The sequence below is a fragment of the Pipistrellus kuhlii genome, unplaced genomic scaffold (assembly GCF_014108245.1).
Source record: "Pipistrellus kuhlii isolate mPipKuh1 unplaced genomic scaffold, mPipKuh1.p scaffold_m20_p_9, whole genome shotgun sequence".
NCBI classification, from domain to species: Eukaryota; Metazoa; Chordata; class Mammalia; order Chiroptera; family Vespertilionidae; genus Pipistrellus; species Pipistrellus kuhlii.
The window spans coordinates 48,769,362-48,791,563 of NW_023425595.1; the positions used below are offsets into that span (position 1 = coordinate 48,769,362).

General features: G+C 39.7%; 1 protein-coding gene across 1 annotated transcript in view; it reads left to right on the forward strand.

Annotated features, from left to right (window-relative positions):
- Positions 1–13,324: 13,324 nt before the first annotated feature.
- The window catches only part of CEP295 (centrosomal protein 295), a 49,571-nt gene continuing 40,693 nt past the window's right edge, over positions 13,325–22,202 (forward strand). Inside the window, 5 exon segments of the mRNA XM_045577725.1 lie at positions 13,325–13,458; positions 14,592–14,792; positions 16,674–16,798; positions 17,464–17,557; positions 20,553–20,648. Coding sequence (XP_045433681.1) covers positions 13,351–13,458; positions 14,592–14,792; positions 16,674–16,798; positions 17,464–17,557; positions 20,553–20,648 — 624 coding nt within the window. The 5' untranslated portion in view covers positions 13,325–13,350.

Sequence of the window (22,202 nt, forward strand, 5' to 3'; positions counted from 1 at the left end):
CTTATAGAAAGAGAACTTAGGTGAGATGAGGTCAGAGAAATCAGGGCTTTCAATTTGTCAGGTTTGAATAGTCTCTTAGATATCTCAGTGGCGATGTCAGGTAGGCACTTGGGTTAGGAATCTGAAGTTCAGAGAGAGGTCTGGGCATATCGATAGTGTTTAGTTCTGAGATCAGATGAGATTTCCTAAAGAATGAATGGAGAAGGAGAAAGAAAAGGTCTGAGATCTGAACACTGGGATGCCTCCAAACTGGAGGTGAGGAGAAACTATGGACAGTGAAAGGCAGTGGGTAATAAAATGGGTGGGGGGGGGGGGGGAGCGGGGAGAGAGAGACAAGAAAGTGATTTCATGGAAGGCAAGTGCAAAACTCCAAGAAAGAAAGGAATGGTCAATGTATCAAATGCTGCAAGAAAGTCAAAGACGGCCGAAACCAGTTTGGCTCAGTGGATAGAGTGTCGGTCTGCGGACTGAAAGGTCCCAGGTTCGATTCCGATCAAGGGCATGTACATTGGTTGTGGGCATATCCCCGGTAGGGGGTGTGCAAGAGGCAGCTGGTCGATATTTCTCTCTCATCGACGTTTCTTGCTCTCTATCTCTCTCCCTTCCTCTCTGTAAAAAATCAATAAAATATATTTTAAAAAAAGAAAAGAAAGAAAGAAAGTCAAAGACGAAGGATCAGCCATTGGGTTGGACAGTATGGTGGCCACTGATCTGAATGACTTGTAAGAACTGTCTGTGGAAGGCTGTGGATGAACATCTGATGGGAGTGGATTCAAGAGATAACAGGTGAGATTGGCAAGTATAAACACCTCTTTAAAAAATGTAAGGTGAGTAGGGAAACAAAAAACATGGGCTATAGATGGAGGTGGAGTGACATCAAGGAAGATTTATTTTAAAGAAGGGAGCTAGCCGAAACCAGTTTGGCTCAGTGGATAGAGCGTCGGCCTGCAGACTGAAAGGAACCGAGTTCGATTTCAGTCAAGGGCATGCAGGCATATCCCCAGTAGGGGGTGTGCAAGAGGCAACTGATCGATGATGATTCTCTCTCATTGATGTTTTTAACTCTCTATCCTTTTCCTCTCTGTAAAAAAATCAATAAAATATTTTTTTAAAAAAAATAAATAAATAAAGATGGGAGCTATTGATCTGACATCTATTTTTAAAGAAAGGGTATGGCAGAAGGGAAATAATGACAAAGGAATTAAGGGAGATGAAATGGAATGCCTTGGAGAGAGGCAGGCGCAAAAAAATTGTTACCCAATTGTTTATAATTTAAAAAAAAAACTAGAAATTAATGAAAAGCTTATCAATAGGAACTGGGTACGTGATAAAATACAATCATTAAAATTTATAGTAAAGATTCTGTATTTATCTGCACAGTAATGTATCTACAATAAAAATGATGAGCCCTAGCTGGTTTGGCTCAGTGGATAGAGCGTTGGCCTGCTGACTGAAGTGTCCCAGTTTCAATTCCAGTGACGAGTATATGTCAGATTGTATGTTCAAACCCCAGTGGGGGCCATACAGGAGGCAGCCAATCAATGATTCTCTCTCATCATTGATGTTTCTATCTTCCTCTCCCTCTCTCTTCTATTCTGCAATCAATAAAAATATATATATTTAAAATATGAGCTTTTTTACACTGAGTACATATATAATTTGCTTAAAGTTATTTTCTCTACTTAGAGTTGCTGCGTTAAGAAAGACAACGCCCTGCACTGAACCCTATTAGAAGTTTTGAATGATTCATTCACCCCTTCAAGGCATCCCTTTTCTGATCTACCTCCTCCTTAACAAACATGAATTCAAATCCCAAGTCTACCACTAATTAGCTTCTTGCTTTTGACCAATATGTTCAATCTTCATAAGCCTGTTCCTCCATCTATAAAATAATTATTTTTAAAATTTGCCTCAGAAGACTGTTGGGAGGATCAAAGATGATGATGCAGGTAAAATGCCCAGCATGGTGCCTAGCACATAACAAGTACAAATGTGCTGATGCCTGTTCTCTTCCCTAGGGCAAGCCTAGTATGCAAGCTTAGTGCACAATTAGAGAAAAAATGCGGAGAACCCGAATGCCTCTGACTTTGCTTTTTTCTATTTCTGGCCTCTTGTCTAATGCAGCGGGATTTTTGAAAGCAAGAAAAAAAAATTTCCCCAGACTTCACAATGGCCAGCAAACATTCCAAAATTTGACTAATCTGCCCTCTAGTGGTATACATAATAATTGCCGCTTCTTTTCCTCCAATTGGAGTTGATAAAGTGGCAGGCACATTCATTAGTCAGTTAACAGAGCCAAATATCAACAGTACAAGAATTGAAATTTCTTTTGAGAGCCAAAATTTTTAAATTTAAACTTCTTCTAACGCCACTTCTTCGAAATAGATTCGCCCAGGCAGTGGTATTTTGTGGAAAAGTCACACTCAAGGGGCCAAAGAAGAGGCCACACTCAGAAGCCGCAGTTTGCCGACCACGGATGTAGAAAATGCCCCAAAAGAGTAGCATTTAAGGTGTTTGCTTCACCTCCCACTACTGGTCCTGCTACCATCACCGAAATCTGCAAAAGTGCCTACCTAAAACTGGCCCAGTGCTCACTACCCTGTGCTAAGACTTTGAAGGTCCTCCTTAAAATACAAACCTGTATCTGTGCCTAAGGAGTGGTCTGCCTGTGAATCCTTTAGCTTGGACTTAGTGAAGTATGGTAGTAGAAACTACTGTTTGGGTTCTGTTTTTATTTATTTGCTAAAACAATAGAAAGTTATTATGATTTTCTGAACTTATGTATATAAGTTCAGAAAATCATAATAACTTTCTATTGTTTAGAAAGTATCCCAATACTCCATTGATAACTTTCTATTGTTTAAAAAGTATCCCAATACTCCATTGATGATGGTTTGAATATCCCATTGATTGTGATCTCACTGGTCATCAAAGCACAAGGGAACCAAGACAGATCAATTTTCCTAAATTGTCTCAGTAGCTACAGAAAATGCGTTCTTGTTGACTTAGTGATCCCATAATCTGGACAGCACAATTATTCTAAATTGTCCAGGTGGTCCATCCCAGATAATGTGCTTCTGCTGACTCAGTGATTCATAGATATTTTAGATAACTAACTTGCTCAGTTTCACTTCTGTAAATTACTTTTCGTGAAACAGGTTCCACATTCCAGACCAAAAAATGTAATCCATACCTTTGTGAAATTCTACCAATATAAGCCAGAGTAGCAAGCTGTTCGGAGATGCAAGGTCTGGAGCACCTCGTTTTAATAAATGACTCCATAATGCAACTTTTTGAGGTGTCCTTTGTAAGATTGGGTGTTACATCACAATATTAGCAGCTGGGACTCCGTGGAATTAGAGTCAGCAAGCCCATAAAAGTGAGCTTAAAGGGGCCCCTGGCTATTCCGAAGGTGGTGAGTAGAAGATGAGAATCTCAACATACTTCCTTTGTTCCCTCAAAAATTATAATTGTCTATCTAGAAGTAATACCTCAAAACCGAAATTGGTACAATAAGATTGGAAATTAAATCTTGGAGTAAAGAAATGCATAAATTTTCTTAGCCTAAAAGGTGATTCATATATCTTTATTTATCTATCTAGAGACTTTTGACCCAAAAAGTCTCTATATATCTAGATAGATAGATAGATAGATAGATAGATAGATAGATAGATATTAGTATGCATTTGTGCTGGTATAAATAACTTTATATTTTGGGTTAAAAGTCCAGGAATTGAGTGCCAATGAATTGGAGATAGGGGACAAAGGATAGGCTTTTTTAAAAATTAACACACAATTATTTTTGAAGCTGGACCATATTATAATAATCATAACACAGCACTGAAAAGAATTTAATACCTAATATTTGTAGGTATATATACTCTTTCACTTGTTAATTGGATTTTCATGTAGGCCCACAAGGTTCAAACACTGTATGCTCTACTCTGCCCTTTAGGGGTGATGCAAGATATATTAGACATGCAGCTTCCTCCAAGGTGTTTGCAGTCTACCAAAGGATGTGGCATACTTATAAATAATTACAAAACTAGATAGAAGGTACCATTAATGCTGAGTAGAGATAGTTCAGAATATAATCTGATCACAGCTGGCTTAAGGAGAACATTGTACCCACAAGTAATAAATATTTATTGAATGATTGGAGTGCAGCAGAAAACAGAGTGAACAGGAAGCAACGGGACAAGTGGGGATTTTAGTGTCAGAAATACATGGGTAGAAACTCAGCGCTGTCACTGGAGCCATGTAACACCTGGGCAACTTCAGGGCTCAATAATATTAGATATTAGAATGTCTAAGACTACGTTGGCCTTGAAAGATGGGTAGGTTACAGATATGTGGAAATAAAGAGAAGGGCATTTGTTTCCCACTACTTATCAAGCACATACTTGGCTTGACACTCAAAGGAATCATCCTTCCGAACACATATGAGCAAACAGCAGGCAGCGTGCTAGGAAGATTAAAGCAACCCTGGGAGTCACAGAACGTTGGCCCCACACTAGTAAGATGCACGGAATCCCACACACTTTGCACCTCTCTGATTCGATGCCATGAAGTACTGAGTTGTGTGTAAACAGTCATTCGTGTATGTCACTATCCTTGCACTACCTTCAAGAGGAAGTGTTATGTGTTGAATTGCCCCCCCCCCCCAATTCATGTCTTGAATACCATAGACTGGGTGCCTTATAAACCAGCATTTTTCAACCGCTGTTCCGCGGCACACTAGTGTGCCGCGAGATGTTGCCTGGTGTGCCGTAGGTGCAGACAAGACAAGAATTTTATAATTTTTCACTATTTTGTTTACTTAATATTTCATAATAAAGTAATTATAAAATACTTTCTTTGTGTTTATTTGATTCCTATTCAAGAGAATTACTTTATATATAGTCAATATAGGCACAGAGTTAAATTTTTTAACATTTTCTAATGGTGGTGTGCCTCGTGATTTTTTTCATGAAACAAGTGTGCCTTTGCCCAAAAAAGGTTGAAAAACACTGTTATAAACAACAGAATTTACTTCTCACAGTTATGGAGGCTGGGAAATCAAAGATCAAGACAGCAGATTCGGTGTCTGGTGAAAACCCACTTCCTGGGTCATAGATGGCTGCCCCGTTGTGTCCTCACCTGGTAAAAAGGGACAAGGGAGCGCTGGGGCCTCCTTTATAAGAACACTAATTCCATCCCAGGGCTACACCCTCATGATCTAATCACCTCCCAACAGCCCCACCATCATATTGGGGATGGGTGGAATTTAAAATATGAATGGGTGGACATAAACATTCCATCAATAGAACTACCTTCCTGTAATTGTCGGCTCAGTTATCTGGCCACAGATGGAAAGTGATCTTCTTTCCTACTAACCAGGAGCCCCTAGAGAGAGGGCTCTGTGTCTTATATATCTTTATTCTCATTGTCTAGTAAAGAGCCTGGTAATAGCGGGTGCTCACTAAGAGCTGAATTTATGCACCTAAAGGGAGAACAACGACCTCACTAAATAATAGCCAGTTAGTGACACGGGCTCGAGGTGTCACATTTCATAAGTAGGGGAAGACTTCATGGAGGAGATAGGGCGTGAACTAGAACTGAGAGGCATGAAGGGCATGAAGAGCACATGCCACAACAGGGCCAGGAGTGACAGCAGCCGGGAGCACTGACATAACACCTCTGTGTGTCAGGCACTGTCCTAAGGACTCTATCCCAGTAACTCACCTAATCCTCCTCACAGCCCTGAAAGCAAGTACCACTATCATCCAGACCCCAGGCAGTCTGGCCTCTGGTCTGCTTTCTCCCAACCATGCTGAGGCGTGACACCAGCTCAGATACTCAGACACACAGACACGGGGAATGGTCACAGCTTGGTGTGGCTCAGCTAAAGAGCAGCAGAAGCAGTGTCCTATAACAAGGTTGGCTGGATAAGAGAACCATAATAATAATAATGTTTGCATAGAGGATTACAAAGTGCTTTCAGATGCATCATTTTGTTTTGACTCTCACAGTCCTGTGAATTTGGCATGGTGAGTATTCTTAATCCTGTTTTACAAATAAAGCAACGAAGGCTCAAAGCTATTAGCAATCAACTCAAACCCTGAGCTCTGCTCTTTCTAATGCCATAGTCTCTAGAGGATTTGGAAAGCTATTAAGAGGCATTTGGAGTTGATGCATTATGTAAAAGAGAACCCCTGTAGGTTTAAGCAGAGCAGGAATGCTTACAGAGGAATGCTTGGCTGAAAGATTTGTCCCATGTCACCACTTTCTGGAATGCTGAGGGGAAAAACAAGCCCAAACATATGGATGTTGAAGCAAGCATAAATTTATACTGTCAGCTGTGCTTGGCAGGGTCCCAGAAGAGCAGAATTCCCTTCAATATGTCTGTTTAACCAAACTACAATCATCTAAATAAATTTTTTACACCATCAACACACAATAATATCCTGTGCATTACATTATCAAGACATTGCTCCCTTGGAATTGCTAGAATATCTTCACCTGTCTTCTTCCCGGTGCCAAAGATGTATCACTGAAAACCCTTTTTCCTGGAAACCATAAAGTGCTCACCATATGTGCTGGGTCTCTGGCATAGCAGAACCATCAATTGTCTCCTCAGTAGTCACTGCCCCCTTCCTTCTGCTAATCCTAGCCCTCAGTTCACCAGTTATGTAGGGTCCCACTTTAGGCCCAATCAGGGCATGGTTGGGTACACAAGTGTATAAGGAATGAACAGGTGCGTTGCACTTACCATCCAGTCCTTTAAGAGCCGTTCACATCCTGCACTGCCTTTTTGAGGTCAGGATCATGTCTATCGTGTGCACTGCTGTCTCCTCAATATCTGGTTAATCACCATATTCTCAACCAAAGTGCTGGCACTTAGTAAATGCTCAATGAATATTCAATGAATGAATATAATACAGCCAAAATGCTTATAAATGGGTAAGTACCATCTTAAGATGCCCAGTACATAGATACATCCCAGGTTTTTGGGTGAGAGCTCCCATGAAGAGAAATATAATACATCTTAAAAATAACACCAATCCATCATATTATTACTCTTCTAGACACTCTCTATGGGGGAGGAGGGATGAAAAGAACAGTGGGCTCTCTGTTCTGTACTTAATGTGTCATGTACCTTATAGATATTATAACCCCATTTTATAGATGAGAAAATCGAGTGACTGGTTTTCTAAATTAAGTGGCAGAGCTAGGATAAGAACCTCAAATCCATTATACTCTACCACACTTCATATCTGCCAAGGTCTTCATTAATAAAAGGAACTGCTATTCTCATTTTAATGGTGGCATGGTCTGTCTCTGTTACTTGTTCATATGCTTCCCCTTTTCTATCCTGTTACCCTGTCTCCAGTTTATCTCACGTGGGACTTCATGCAGAGCACTGCTTTTTCTCCAACTTTAATGTGTGTACCAACTGCCTGCAGATCTAGTTCAAATGCAGATAGACTCTGGTTCAGCAGCTTTCTGGGTGGTGCCAGAAAGTCTGCATTTCTTTCTAACAAGCTCCCAGGTGTTGAGGATTCTTCTGGTCCTCAACCACACTTTGGCAGGTCAGTGTTATGTTCACAGGTAAATGGAAATAATTCTGGATGATGAGAATTCTGACCTCATAGTACCGATTCATGTTATATAAAAGCTGGATCAGTTAAAGCAGGTTAAAGGGCAGAAACAAAGGAACTGCAGTGCAGAAGTTACCTGCGGAGTCTGTACTGGTGGCCAAATTGTAGTATGGTCTTTTATAGTTACCTAGAGGCCTAATGCACAAAATCTGTGCAAGGGTAGGCTCCTCCCCACTCCCCCAGCCTAGACCTGCCTTTGCCTATCTCTGCCTGTGTCCACCCCCCCACCCCTCCCGAGCTCCCTGGTTCTCTGGAGTTCTCTAATCAATCACCCACAGAGGGCGGGCTGGGCCTCCCTCTTTGGGGCAATCACAGAGCACCACCCCCCAATTGATCACCCCACTGACCAATGGCCTGGGCCTCCCTCTGCAGAGTGATTGTGGGGCTATGGCAGGGCCCCCAACCAATCGTATCACACCCACCTTGGCTGGCCTGGCGCCAGTGCGTGTCATAGAGTGATCATCTGGAAGATCATTCGACAGTGGTTCTGCTGTTCGGTCATTTGGTCAATTTTCATATTACACTTTCATTATTATAGATTTTATGCTTCTGTGTAGAATATTTACAGCTTTTTCTGTTTGGCCTTTACAACTGCTCCATTAGATAGGATGGGTTTTAAAATTCTTGCTCAATACATTTGGGGTATTTTTAGCCCTGCTTTATAGAGACTGAACATCAGAGAGATTAACAGTTGATCAAGCAGATGTTCAAATCCACATCTTCTGACTACAGCTGCAAAATTCTTCCCCACCAACCAATCCTCCCCGACTGCTACATATCTTCTGCGTTATAATTTCCTTTTTCTCCCCTTTTCATTTAAGCATCCTGTCTTTTTACGTATGTAACACTCCCCCACCACACACACTTTAATGTCAGTCTCTCCTATTCCATATGGATAAAGATGAAAGGAAACTCAGAACAGTGAAACTATTAGCATCACAGAAACATCTTAAAGGGCTCCAATCCTAACTGGCTTCAGTTGCACTCTGAGATGAGGCAGCATTACATGGGGACCAGTCACACTAAAGCCATTACTTCTTAGTGGCAACTCTTTCTCTTGATCACTGTTTATTAACATTCATTCCTAGTGTGATAACAACATTAGAAACTTTACATACATACTCCTCCCTAGGCCAAAAGGACCTGATTAAAATTTAAACCCAAAACACCAATAAACACAATGAAAAGTTGTTGGGGTTCTTTGCCTCCTATGTTCTAAAATGAATGTATTAAAATAAAAGTGAAAAAAGATAACATTGAGTGCACACTTTGTGCCAGGTGCTGTCTTAAGAGCTCTAAACCTCACAATAACCTCTTGGGTGCTATTACTACATGCCCTTTAAAGATGAGAAAAATGACTTCTGGGGAGGTTCAGGAACTAGTTCAAGGTCACAGACTTGCCAAGCCAGAAATTTAAATCCAGGCAGTTGGTCTCTAAGTCCAAGATCTTAACTTTTATTCTATAGTATTTCCCAAGATGCCCAGATGCTGTTTGTTTGCAAGATTTTAAATATAAATCTACAGCTTCTTTTAATTTGAGAGAAAAAAGTGAAGCCAAAACAGGCCATTGGTCAGTGGAGTGATCAATTGGGGGGTGATGCTCTGTGATTGCCCCAATTGGCTCAGTGGATAGAGTGTTAACCTCGACTGAAAGGTCCCAGGCTCTATTCCGGTCAAGGGCATGTTGCAGGCACATCCCCATTTGGGGGGTTTGCAAGAGGCAGCTGATCGATGATTCTCTCTCATTGATGTTTCTAATTCTCTATCCCTCTCTTCCTCTCTGTAAAAAAATCAATAAAATATATATATTTTTAAAAGTGAAACTCCCATTCAAAGCAGCTTAAGTAAAAGAGAGTGATGTAATGGCTCCTATCAGTGACTTATAGAATGGGCTAATATCAGGGACAGCTGGATCCAGGGACTTGAACACCGTCAGGATTCTCTCTGGGTGTTCCTTGCTGAATGTCAGACTCTTTCTTCCAGACCAGTTTATGGGAGCCCACATGGTGAGTCATTTGGGGAAGCTTCAGTTTCATACCCTAACATGAGTCCAGACAGGAAACTATCTGTCCCTCATGGCTCAGGTAAGAAAAATTCACATGGAAGATTCTGATTGACCCATCCTCTTCCACAGGAGGAAGCCAGAACCGATCATGCCAGCAGCTTCCCTCTCCCCCACCTTTGTTCCCTAGGATGTATGGTGAACTAGATCACACAATCTAGTATAAGGGCCATAATTCATATGCCCCTAGCTCCCTTTCATATAGCACACTGTGCTTGGCACAGCAAATAGGACCCTGTACTCATCCCCTTTCTGATTACAGCTTGTTTGCAGCAGATACATCCTTGACATGTTCTAGGTGTGTCGGACCTCGGGAGGCACAGCGTCTCCGGATACGGTTTCCTGTGTACGAGCTGGAGACCCTTAAAGGAAGCTTTAGACTAGCGTCCTCGTGCCAAACCGTGTGTATGTAGTCACTACACAAACGGGTGTCAATCTTCAGGCTCTACAGCCGCCCTCGCGGCTCTGGACCAATAGGTTCCCCATTCGCGACCTCTATCTCCTAACGTGTGGAAACAGCTTGCGGAGCGACAAAAAGTGAAACTTCAGAGCCGCGAAAGGAGAGAAACGAGCGGGATCTACATGGGGGCAAGCGCGTCCCTGTGCGCATGCGCCTGTGAATGCGCGTGCGTGTGAGAGTGCGCGTGCGCGTGCGCGGCCTTCCCGGCGGCTCCCGGAGGGCGGGGCGGGAGCAGGCGGATTCCCGCGGTTTGGCCCCGCCATTGGCGGGCGGTTTGAATGACGGAAATGACGGCGGCTCGCTGATGGCCGTCCCGCAGGCGCACGAACGGCTGTTGGGAATCTGAGCGGCGGTGGCCCCGGGACCTTCCCTGGCGGAGCTGCCGGCCTCCTGGCTCCCGGCCCCCGGCTCTCAGGTGAGTGACGGCCGCATCGCCTCCCCGCGACCCGGGCGTGCACAAGCCCGGGAGCCCGGGGTGCGCCGGGGAGGGGGACGCCGAGCGGGAGCGGCGCCGCGAACGCCGCCCGGCCCGCGGTGCCCGGCCGCGGCGGCCGCTCTCCCCGGCCCGCGTGGGCTTGCGGCTCCGAGCAGCTGCGGGACCCGAAGCGCGGCCCGACCAGACCCGTCCGCTCGCGCGAGGGCCAGCCCCGGGGCCTTTGCGCGTGTGGCTCTGCGCCTCTCCCGGGCTTGGGGGCGCGGGGTCCCGGGAATTCCAAGGAGAGTGGGCAGCCGGGAGCGCCTCCGCGGTGCCGCTGCACCCTGCTCCGTGCGTCCTGCCCACCCCTGCCCGAGGCCCGAAACCTGGTCGCCGTTGGAGAGCACCGCCGGCATCGTTTCCTGCGGAGAGCGTGCAATTTTTGGGGTGTCTGTCACCTTTAATTTTTTAAGCATTAAATCCTGCCCCAAACTGAGCTTTTAAAAACATTGGGGAAAGTTCGAGTCACATGATCACCAGGACAAGGACAGCCTGTTGGGGTTACTCCCATTGTTTGCATAGTTTAGGAAAAGGAGGCCAAAGTGACTAACTTAGATGACTTAGCCAGTCTTCCTGCTTTAAGGCCCAGTGTTGGGTCTTGCACCCAGGCATCTAAGTCTGGTATTAATTTTGTGTTTACAATGTGTCAGGTGCCACTTAATCTGAACAAAATCTTGCAAGGTCAGTAGTATCTTTCTTATTGTATAGCAATAATACATAGGATTTCAAAAATCCATGTTCATATGAATAAGTGAGGGAGCAGGGGAAACTCTCCCTCTTAGTAGGTAGGTCTTCAATTGTAAGCCTAGAAGAAATAATGTAAACAGAAAATGCTGCTTCATAAATGGCGCAGTAATTGTTTCTGACATCAGTGGATACTAAAGGTAATGGGCAGAAGTTTGATGAGCAGCAGCGCGATACTTACAAAGCCTCAACTCTCTCTCCACCAGATACTTAGAAATGAAAAGTAGTAACTACAGTAGAGAAATCTGGTAGGTAGATACCACCTTAACCACCTGATCACAATTCACATCGGCAGTAGGAAGACTGGTTCACTTCCTTTACCTCCTGATGTGATGCGCTGAGAAGGCTGCATTATCACTTCTGCGGTGGTCTTGGCAAAAATGCATAACCTCATTCTGACCTCAAGAAGAGATGAAACAGGTCCAAACTGAGAGACGGTCTACAAAATAACTGAGTGGCCAGTGTTTTTCAAAAACGTCAAGATTTTGAGAACAGGCTGTTGAACCATCCCAGATGAGAGGAGTTGAAGGAGACACGACAGCCATGAGAATGTGAAGCACCTGCGTTCTGGAGCCCAATGGCATGGACGCTGGGCTGCTCCTTGCCAACGATGGAGCTTTGCCAATAACTGAGCATAGCAGGCATGTTCCTGAGAAACAGGGCCCTCTCAGAGGGCTTGCTGGACCTTCCTTAGACTGCATGGCCATGTAGGAGGCATCTACCCAACTTACCTCCCTCCTTCACTCAGTGTCAGATTTGCATAGAAGTCTGAAGTTTTCTCAGCTTTCTCCCCATTTTTTTTTCTTTTTTTTTTTCTGACGCAGGCATTTCCCCTAATAAAAACCTTTGTGGGCATAATCCCACCTTGGTATCTGCAGAGTACCACAACAATCAAATGCAGTGTATTTTCCTTGGATTGAGTCCTGGTCCAGAAAATGGACATTATTGGAATAATGGTGAAATTGAAAGGTTTTAACTTTTTGTATAGGTTAGTTAAAAATATTGTGACAGTGCTAATTTCCTGGTTCTGATTATTGTACTGTGTTTACATAAAATGTTAACATTTAAAGAAGTTGGGGAAAGAGTATATGGGAATTCCAAGTCTGAAGTTATTTGCAAATACGTTTAAATTTTTTTTTAAGTTATATACAAGAGAAAACAGTTGTTCTGTCACACCGAGGTAAAAATAAACAAATGTATGTTTGCTTTCCTATAATCCTCTTGCAAATGAAATGATGAATACTCAAAATTCTTGTAAATGACAGTGATGGGAATGGGGAAGTATCAGAATGATCTGATCAAGTTACAAAAACTTAGATTCTTACATTTTTTCGGGAGAAGAGTGAGAATACTGAGTACAAACAGTAACACTAGACGTATAGAATTTGAAATCTAAGCACTTAACTCATCCAAACAACAGAATTGTTCCAAGGGGATTTTTTAAAATATTTATTTTAAAATCATCCATTGTAGTTGTTGAAGAATTGTTTACTGTTCAGGGGTTGATAGGTGATCAAGTTGTATATAACAGATTGTAAGTTGAATCTAGAGACCAGGAGCCCTTGCAGATACAGCGGTAACTGTGAAAACATTTATTCTGCCCTAACACATCTCTTTAAGTCTTTGGGCTTTTTTGCCTTTAAGCCAAGTAATTTGGAAATCCCAATTAGGAATAAATCAGGTTCCTAAGCTAGGTAAACAATAATCTGCTGTAGATGGAGAACATTTTTTTCAAGTACTTCTGATTATCCTCCACTTCTTCCTATCTATCAGAACCACTGGTTTAAGTGCTGCATTAATAATTGTTGTTTATAAATAATTTGGACTTTGTTTACCCAAATATGTTATTTGCATGTACACAGCCCTTACTCGTCAAATATACTTTTTAAAAATTATCTTTGCTGCCCTATTTTAATAGACGTTTTTCCTTTTTAAAAATTCAGAACCGTTTTATTTAAAGAACACAGAAATGAAAAGAAAGGTAGTGAATGCTGGCAAGATGAGATTGAGTCCTAATGAGGAAGCCTTCATTTTAAAAGAAGATTATGAGAGAAGACGAAAACTAAGATTGCTACAGGTAAGATTTATTTGAAACAAAGTTTCAAATTCTGTAATCTTCTCCCATTTTTTAGTATTTTTTACATTAAAGTGTTCTACGTAAAATGTTGCATTTAAAATCCTTTCTTGCTGAACAAAAGCCCTGATTCTTGCATACTAACTAATTTTGGAACATTTGAAAAATAGACCAAAATGGTAAATATATTGAAGAAGAGTTTGAGGATAGGGGTGAGTTGACTCAATAACTATTGGAAGTTAGTTCTTTAAATATTTTTTAAATGATGTTCAGCTGATAAAGATTGGATGACTTTGAAGACTCAATGAAAAGATTATTAGCTGCTGAAACTAATTTATTATGAACTCGTAGATTTTTCTTTTCTAGAAGTATTTAGAGCAGTGGTTCTCAACCTTTCTAATGCCGTGACCCTTTAATACAGTTGCTCATGTTATGGTGACCCCCAACCATAAAATTATTTTCATTACTACTTCATAACTGTAATTTTGCTACTGTTAATGAATCATAATGTAAATATCTGTGTTTTCCGATGGTCTTAGGCAACCCACAGGTTGAGAACTGCTAGCCGGGTCACCTAAGACCATCAGAAAACAGTTATGAAATAGCAATGAAAATAATTTTATGGTTGGTGGTCAACAAAACATGGGGAACTGTATTAAAGGGTCGCGGCATTAGAAAGGTTGAGAACCACTGCGTTAGAGTAAGTTAAGTCTTTGTGAAGCATATTTTAAGTGCCATTCTGCCTAAAATTGGGGATGATGTACCACAGATAGGGAATTCTTATCTAGCTCTATCTATAATCAGCTGGGCTATATATTTTATTGAATCATGCTTACCCATTTTAGCCTCTTAAATTAGGTTTTTAGAATGATAATGGCAGTACCATTAGGGCTTGAGGAATATTATAGCTAATCATTTAGGAAACTTTAGAAGATGTCTTGAAATTTTAGGGGTTTTTTCCTATATCACTTGGATTTTTTTTTTTTTTTTGCTTTACATAGAACTTATCTAATGAATATTCAGGAGAATTGATAGGTCTAACAAAAATTAACTTAAATTTCTGTTTCCAAATAGCTTTTCAGAAAAGGTTTAAGTACTTTTTTTTTATATATATCTGCTAAATATTAATTCTTCAGGTTCGAGAACAAGAAAGGGATATCGCTTTACAGAGAAGAGAAGATATAAAACAAAGGAGATATCAGCAATTTAATAATTTGGCAGAGGTACTGAGGGCAGAATGGGAAGAATCACAGACTCAGAAAATAAACAACTTGGAAAAACTGTATTTGGCAAGTTTAAGAAGTATGGGAGAGGGACACCAACAAGCCAAAGAAAATGTAAGTGACCGTTGATATGACTGCCTGTTTATGGTAGTAATTTTGGTTAAAAGCAAATTATACTTGTTAAATGTTTGTCTGACAAAAAATGTTTCACATATAGAATTTGTTTTGGGCATCCTGAACTTTTTAAATTTCACGCCATTTAAGAATGCTGCTAGGTTCATTTTCTAGTAAGAGTCGTGTCAAGTAAACTCATCTTTCTGTAATGTTTAGTGTGTGTGTGTGTTAATCTTCACCTGAGGATAGTTTTCCATTGATTTTTTAAAATATATTTTTGTTGACTTCAGAGAGGGAGGAAGAGATAGAAACAACAATGATGAGAAAGAATCATTGTTTGGCTGCCTCCTTCACGCCCCTTACTGGGGATCAAGCCTGCAACCCGGGCATGTTCCCCTGGCAAGAAATGGGTCCAGAACCCTTCAGTCCACAGGCTGATGCTCTATCCACTGAACCAAGCCACCTATGGCTCTATTGATTTTTAGAGAGAATGGAAGGGAGAGGGAGAGAGAATTCGAGAAATATCCGCATTAGAGAGACTCGTAGAATTGCCTCACACAGGATTTCTAATCAGGGCCTGGGATCGAGCCTGCAACTGAGGTACATGCCCTTGACCAAAATCAAACCTAGGACCCTTCAGTCCTCAAGCTGACACTCTATCCACTGAGCCAAACCGGCGAGGGCTATCTTCCTATAATATTTCATTCTCTTCCAGTCTTTTTTTTTTTTTTTTTTTAATATATTTTATTGATTTTGTACTGAGAGGAAGGGAGAGAGATACAGAGTTAGAAACATCGGTGAGAGAGAATCATCGATCAGTTGCCTCTTACCCCCTACTGGGGATATGCCCACAACCAAGGTACATGCCCTTGACTGGAATCGAACCCGGGACCCTTCAGTCCCCAAGCCGACGCTCTATCCATTGAGCCAAACCGGTTTCGGCCTCTTCAGTCTTAACTGTCTGGGTGATAAAAAAAATTAGTAACTTTCTTAATCAGAAGTTGTTTTTGAGTATTTTGGACAGATTCAGTGGATTGAATTCAAATTTCTCATTTCATTATCATTCCTCTTATCTCTAATACAAATATAGTTGAATGTATATACACTTGGATTTTAATTACACAGAGTAAAAAATTTTTGATGACTTTCAAAGCGCAAAGTAGAACTTAGTATTTCAAACTGTCCCATTAACCTTATGTTGCTTTTTATTTTGATTTGTGATTGGAAAATATTGGCATACCTTGGAGATATTTTAAGTTTGGTCTCAGACCATCACAATGAAGTGAATCACTTGAATTGTTTGATTTCCCAGTGCTTATATATGTTGTATTTACACTATACGGTAGTGTAATAAATGTACAATCGCATTATGTCTAAAAGACAATGTACATACCTTAACTAAAAAGTACTTTAATGCTAAAGAATGCTAACTATCATCTGAGCCTATTGGAAAAATGAACTTGCTCAAAGCAGGTTGCCACAGACTTTTAATTTATAAAAATCCACACTATCAAGTGCAGTGAAGCGAAGAACAGTAAAACAACAGATGCCTGTTCTAGATTGCAGTCCCGGGGACAGTCACACAGAATAAGGCAAGTCTTCAATATCAAACCAATGAGGAAAAGAAATATCTTTAAAGAATGTGACAATCAAATATGTTCAGTGGTCCCTGGTTTTAGTCTGGGTTTTTAGTAATGACATTAAGTTCTGACATCAGATTTTTGTAGATTCACTTATTTGTGCTTTAGTTCAGTGATTCTTAAACTTCCGTCATTCACATTCATGATTTTTGCTCTGACTTGGGAAGCAACCAAGGATTATACTGTAATGCTACCTTTTAACCCTGAATTACATGATTTAACATCTTGTATCTATTTTTAGGAACCTGATTTGAATGCTCTGGCACAGAGGGCAGCAGAAAGAAAAAGAAAAGCAGAACTGAGGCATAAAGAGGCCCTGAAAATACAGAAAAATCAGAAAGAAATGTCGATTAAACGAAAAACCTGGTAAAGTAATAATTTTTATCATATTCTCCACTGAAGCGGATATGGTTTGAAGTAGATGCTGCATTGGATATTGTTTAAGCAGCTATTTTAAAAAATTCACAGTATACCCATTGAGTTGTTAATTTGGTTTTTAAAAATAATTGGGGTGGGCTGTGTGCTTAGGTAGGTGAACATAGTAACAAATGACTTTAGCAACAATTACTAAATTATATAGAAATGTATGGCTAGTTCAGAATGCATGTCAACCAAAATCTCTCTACCTCTGATGTGGAAAAAAATATATATATCAGTGCGATTAAGAACATTAAAAGGTTGTAGACTTTGGAAGTCATTAATGAGTATTTTAGTATACTGTAAAAATGAAAGAGCCTGTTATTAGTAGTCAGCAATAGTCATTTTATGTAGTGGCCCATATTTTTTTTTTTTTTGTAGCCCTAAACTAATGAACATTAAATGTTCATTGGACGAGTCCCCACTGTCTTACTCTTGGTAAACACTTTCTTAATATCTGCTGTGTATAGACTGTTTGTTAAATAACACACTGAGCTTATGGGATCAGATTGGAGGATTTCTTGAGATCCTGTGGCCTTTATATTTTTAATCTTCAGGGATGTACTATAATATTGTCTGAGAAAGTAATTTATGCCATCTTTTGTTTTTTTAAGGCACATAAAAGCTCGAAAGGAAGCACTGCTTGCGGAAAAAGAGAGGTCTGCCAAAATTACAAGTCTGCCACCTCCTCCTCCAAGTCTTTTTGAGGTGAATTACTTTGAGTGATAAGAAGAACTAGGTTATAATAATTCTTGACTATTAGAATTCAGTGCAGATCAAAATATCATTTGCTTTTTTTTTTTTAAATTTATTGAATTTTAAGGAGAGACAGAAAAACATGGATTTGTTGTTCCACCTGTTTATACACTCATTGGTTGATTCTTATATGTCCTTTGAATGGGGATCGAACCTACAACCTTGGCATATCCTGTCAGTGATCTAAACAACTGAGCTACCTGACCAGGGCCTGACTTAATTTTAATTGTACAAGTAACACATGGCATATATCTGGAGTAAATAGTATGTATCTCTACTGTATTAGGACCTTTTTATTTATTTATTTATTTTAACACAATACTAATATTGTTCCGAATATAATCTAAAATAAAGTGTGTGACCCAGCCAGTGTGGCTCGGTGATTGAGTGTCGACCTATGAACCAAGAGGTGAGTTTCATTCCTGGTCATAGCACATGTCTGGGTTTCGGGTTCTATCCCCAAAAGGGAGGCATGCACGAGGCAGCCAATCAATGATTCTGATCATTGATGTTTCTATCTCTCTCCCTCTCCTTCCTCTCTGAAATCAATAAAAATATATTAAAACACAGTCCGTTTTCAGTTTTTCCCAGTTATCTAAAAATATTTTTGGTTACTTGAAAACCTGTAGATGTCTTTTATCTTTAAAAATGCTCTTTGTGCCAAAACCGGTTTGGCTCAGTGGATAGAGCGTCGGCCTGTGGACTGAAAGGTCCCAGGTTCGATTCCGGGCAAGGGCATGTACCTTGGTTGCGGGCACATCCCCAGTGGAGGGCGTGCAAGAGGCAGCTGATCGATGATTCTCTCTCATCGGTGTTTCTAATTCTATCCCTCTCTCTTCCTCTCTGTAAAAAATCAATAAAATATATATTTTTTTAATAAAATATATATTTTTAAAAAATGCCCTTTGTTTTTTAAAAACTGGATTATTTGCTCTGTAGACTTTTTCACATTTAGGATTTGGCTTTTGTACATAGTTACCATATTATAAGATAAAGAGATTAGTTCATAAGTTAATAAGTTTATATAAATATCATTTTGAACAATTTTATTAAGTGGAAATTAAAAGATATCAATTCTCTTGTTCACATTAGCTTTTGGTGGTTATTGGAATGGCTATTTGGATGATTATCACAATTAGTTATTTTTACCTAAGAAGTTAATTAGAAAAGGAAAAACTTACGCAAATACAAAAATGCCTAACTTAGTTGTATATACACATATATTTTATGTATGTATGGTCAATATAAGTACCCAGTACTCACCTCTTAAGCCTTTAATGTCAGCCTTCCTGCTTTTATGTTGAGCCATCTGCCATGTAACATTTGATCCAACATTCAAATGGAAGAGTCAGATTTCAGTCACTCCCTCAGTACCATGTTAAAAGACAGATGGTATTTTATCTGTGATCCCATGATTTGCCATTGTCATAATTCCTAATGTTCCTGGAAAACCAAAGTAAAAAATTTACAAAAAGCAAGAAAAACTATGATTTACCAGATATGAATTATATGTTGGATGTAGACTCCCCCACAGCTTTTTATTATGAAAATTTCAAAATACAGAGAAGTTAGAAGAGTACAATAGATAGCCATTTGCCTTGTGTATAGATTTCATATAGTTGTGCATATATGTATACATTTGAATGTAAATTGTAGATATGACATTTCACCCTAAATACTTCTGTATGCTTTTTGTAAGAATAAGGATATTCTCTTATGCCGTCACAGTAACACCTTAGGAAAATTAACATTAATTCCTTAAATCCATTTAATATTTAGTTAGTAATCGTAATTTTCCAATTGCCCCTAAATTGTCATATCTTACAGCTTAGAGAGATAGAAACATCAATGATGAAAATCATTGATCGACTGCCTCCTGCATACCCCCCTACTGGGGATTGAGCCTGCAACCCGGGCATGTGCCCTTTACCAGAATCAAACCTGGGACCCTTCAGTCCACAGACTAATTCTCTATTACTAAGCCAAACCAGCTAGGACTTTTTCTTTTTCCAAACCAGGATCCAAGCCAAGGTTCACCTATTGCTTCTGATTGTTTTATTTCTTTGGTCTCTGTTAATATAGAGCACTACCTCCCACAGGTCTTTTATTTCAGACTTTTTGAAGGGACTGGTTTGAAGAGACTAGACTAGTTTCTCATGTTCTGTATTTATCTGGCTTGGTTATGGTCATGTCTATAAAAGATATCCATCATAAAGGTATATTTTTCTCTTCAACTAGAGGCTTGGTACACAACATTCATGCACTGGGAGGTAGGGGGAGGGAGTCCCTCAGCACTGCCTGCACCTTCTCACAGTCCTTAACGCTGCTACAGGGCAGGAGAGGCTCCTGCCACTGCCCTTACCAGCTGTGAGCCCGGCTTCTGGCTGAGCAGTGCTCCCCAATGGAAGCGCACTGACCACCAGGGGGCAGCTCCTGCGTTGAGTGTTTGCCCCCTGGTGGTCAGTGTGTGTCATAGTGACCAGTCATTCTGCCATTCGGTCAATTTGCATATTAAGCCTTTTATTATATAGGATTATCCGGTAATCTGAGAGATGATACTTTGGCACCAGAATATATCCATCCTACATTTATTCATTGGCCTACTTCTGTTTGAAAAAAGAAAAGAGAACTTACTCTTTATCAGTGAGCATGAAGCACTGTAACCGAATTATCAAACTTAGAATCGATAATAGTAGAGCAATTTATATGCCTCCTGATGTGATGTATTAAACTATACAGCTTCACTTCTGTAATACTTTTTTCTAAATATAGTCTAGCTTTTAAATCTTAATTCCATTTTAATGGAAATACAGGATATGATCCCATGTGAAAAAAATAAGGATAACTGATGAAAATACAAAATAAATTTTCTTGTATTGGATCTAGCTTTAAATGAAAATTAATGCTTTTAACCTAACAACCTATTTCCTATGTTCAATTTTTTCAGAACATTGAAGTAAAGAGAACTTCTAATGTGAAAACCAATAGTTCTACCTACCATCATCTTTATGCTTTTGTGAATAGAGAGACAGACACAGAACAGGTGATTGACTTAATGTTTGTTCATTTTCATCATTTTATTCTGTTCATTGAATTGAGTTATATCTAGTTTTTGTAAGTTGTTTCCAGATGACAAAATACCACAATTCAACTAACCATCACAGAGTAATAATGTTTTTAAAAATATTTCAAATATGTTTTGAATTATCATGTCATATTTAATATGAATGAGGTTTAATATGAATGAAAGGAGTTAGCTATTTGGATGGTTATATTTTAAAATAGCAAATCTTAAAACTTTTTTAATCAAAATAATATATGCTCTTTGTGAAAATTTTGGAATTATAGATGCCAACCTAAATGATAGGAAAAACACCCATGATTTCATCACCAAAAGGAAATGTAGTTAATCCATTAATGAATTTATCATAGTACCTTTGACATGTTTTATCATGGTAACTGCAGACAGCAAAGGTATTTGAACAGGCCTTCGGCTTCCATATCCCATATGATGCACTACACAGCTAATTTGTTTTTTTGTTTTGTTTTGTTTTGTTTTTTTATAATATATTTTATTGATTTTGTACAGAGAGGAAGGGAGAGAGATAGAAAGCTAGAAACATTGATGAGAGAGAGAGTCATCGATCAGCTGCCTCTTGCACACCCCCTACTGGGGATATGCCCGCAACCAAGGTACATGCCCTTGACCGGAATCGAACCCGGGTCCCTTCAGTCCCCAACCCGACGCTCTATCCATTGAGCCAAACCGGTCTCGGCTGTACAGCTAATTTGCCTACAAATGTCAGGTGGTCATAATAATCTGGCCACTCAGTGTATATAGAGAGTTTTCATGTTCATCATTAATTATTTAAACTGATGAATACAATTTCAACATACAAAATACTACTTAGAAGATTTGTACTTAAGGTTACATTTGGAATGTTTACCAAGATTGAAAATGAATATTCAGATATAAGAATCCACGTTATGTGCCTCTCCCCCTCCTTAGTATTACTATTGTTATGTTAATGAATGTGATGGCTGACTACAATCACATAATCATGGGTTGTGTGCAAGTTCTAGGAAGGCAGAAATTATATTAAATAGGGTTGTGTTTTTTTTATGTGATTTGATCTTCTTGATGCTGGAGCCAAGCAGCAGATGTTGACTGAAAATTAAAAATAGATCTCAGTGCTTTTCTAAATGACTTATATGATTTTTGATGTTTGTGGTTTCTTTACTACTACCTTCCAGCATCAGTTGTCTCAATGGGATTTCTCTACTTAACAAAAAATGATAGAGAAATGTGTTTGGATAAGTATAATGCAGCAATGTTCAAGCTTTTTCATCTCATGGCACACATAACCTAATTACTAAAATTCTGTGACACATCAAAAAATAATTACATTTTTTTGCTGATCTGGCAAAAAAAAATAGGTATAATTTTGATTCATTCACACGGACAGCTGTTGTGTGTTGGCTGTTGTCTTTTTTTTTTTTTTTTCAATGTAAGGAAAAGAGGTCAGAGCTCCTGAATAAATAAATAGTTAGGTATTGCATATTTTGAAACCTCTTGTGGCACACCAGTTGAAAATCA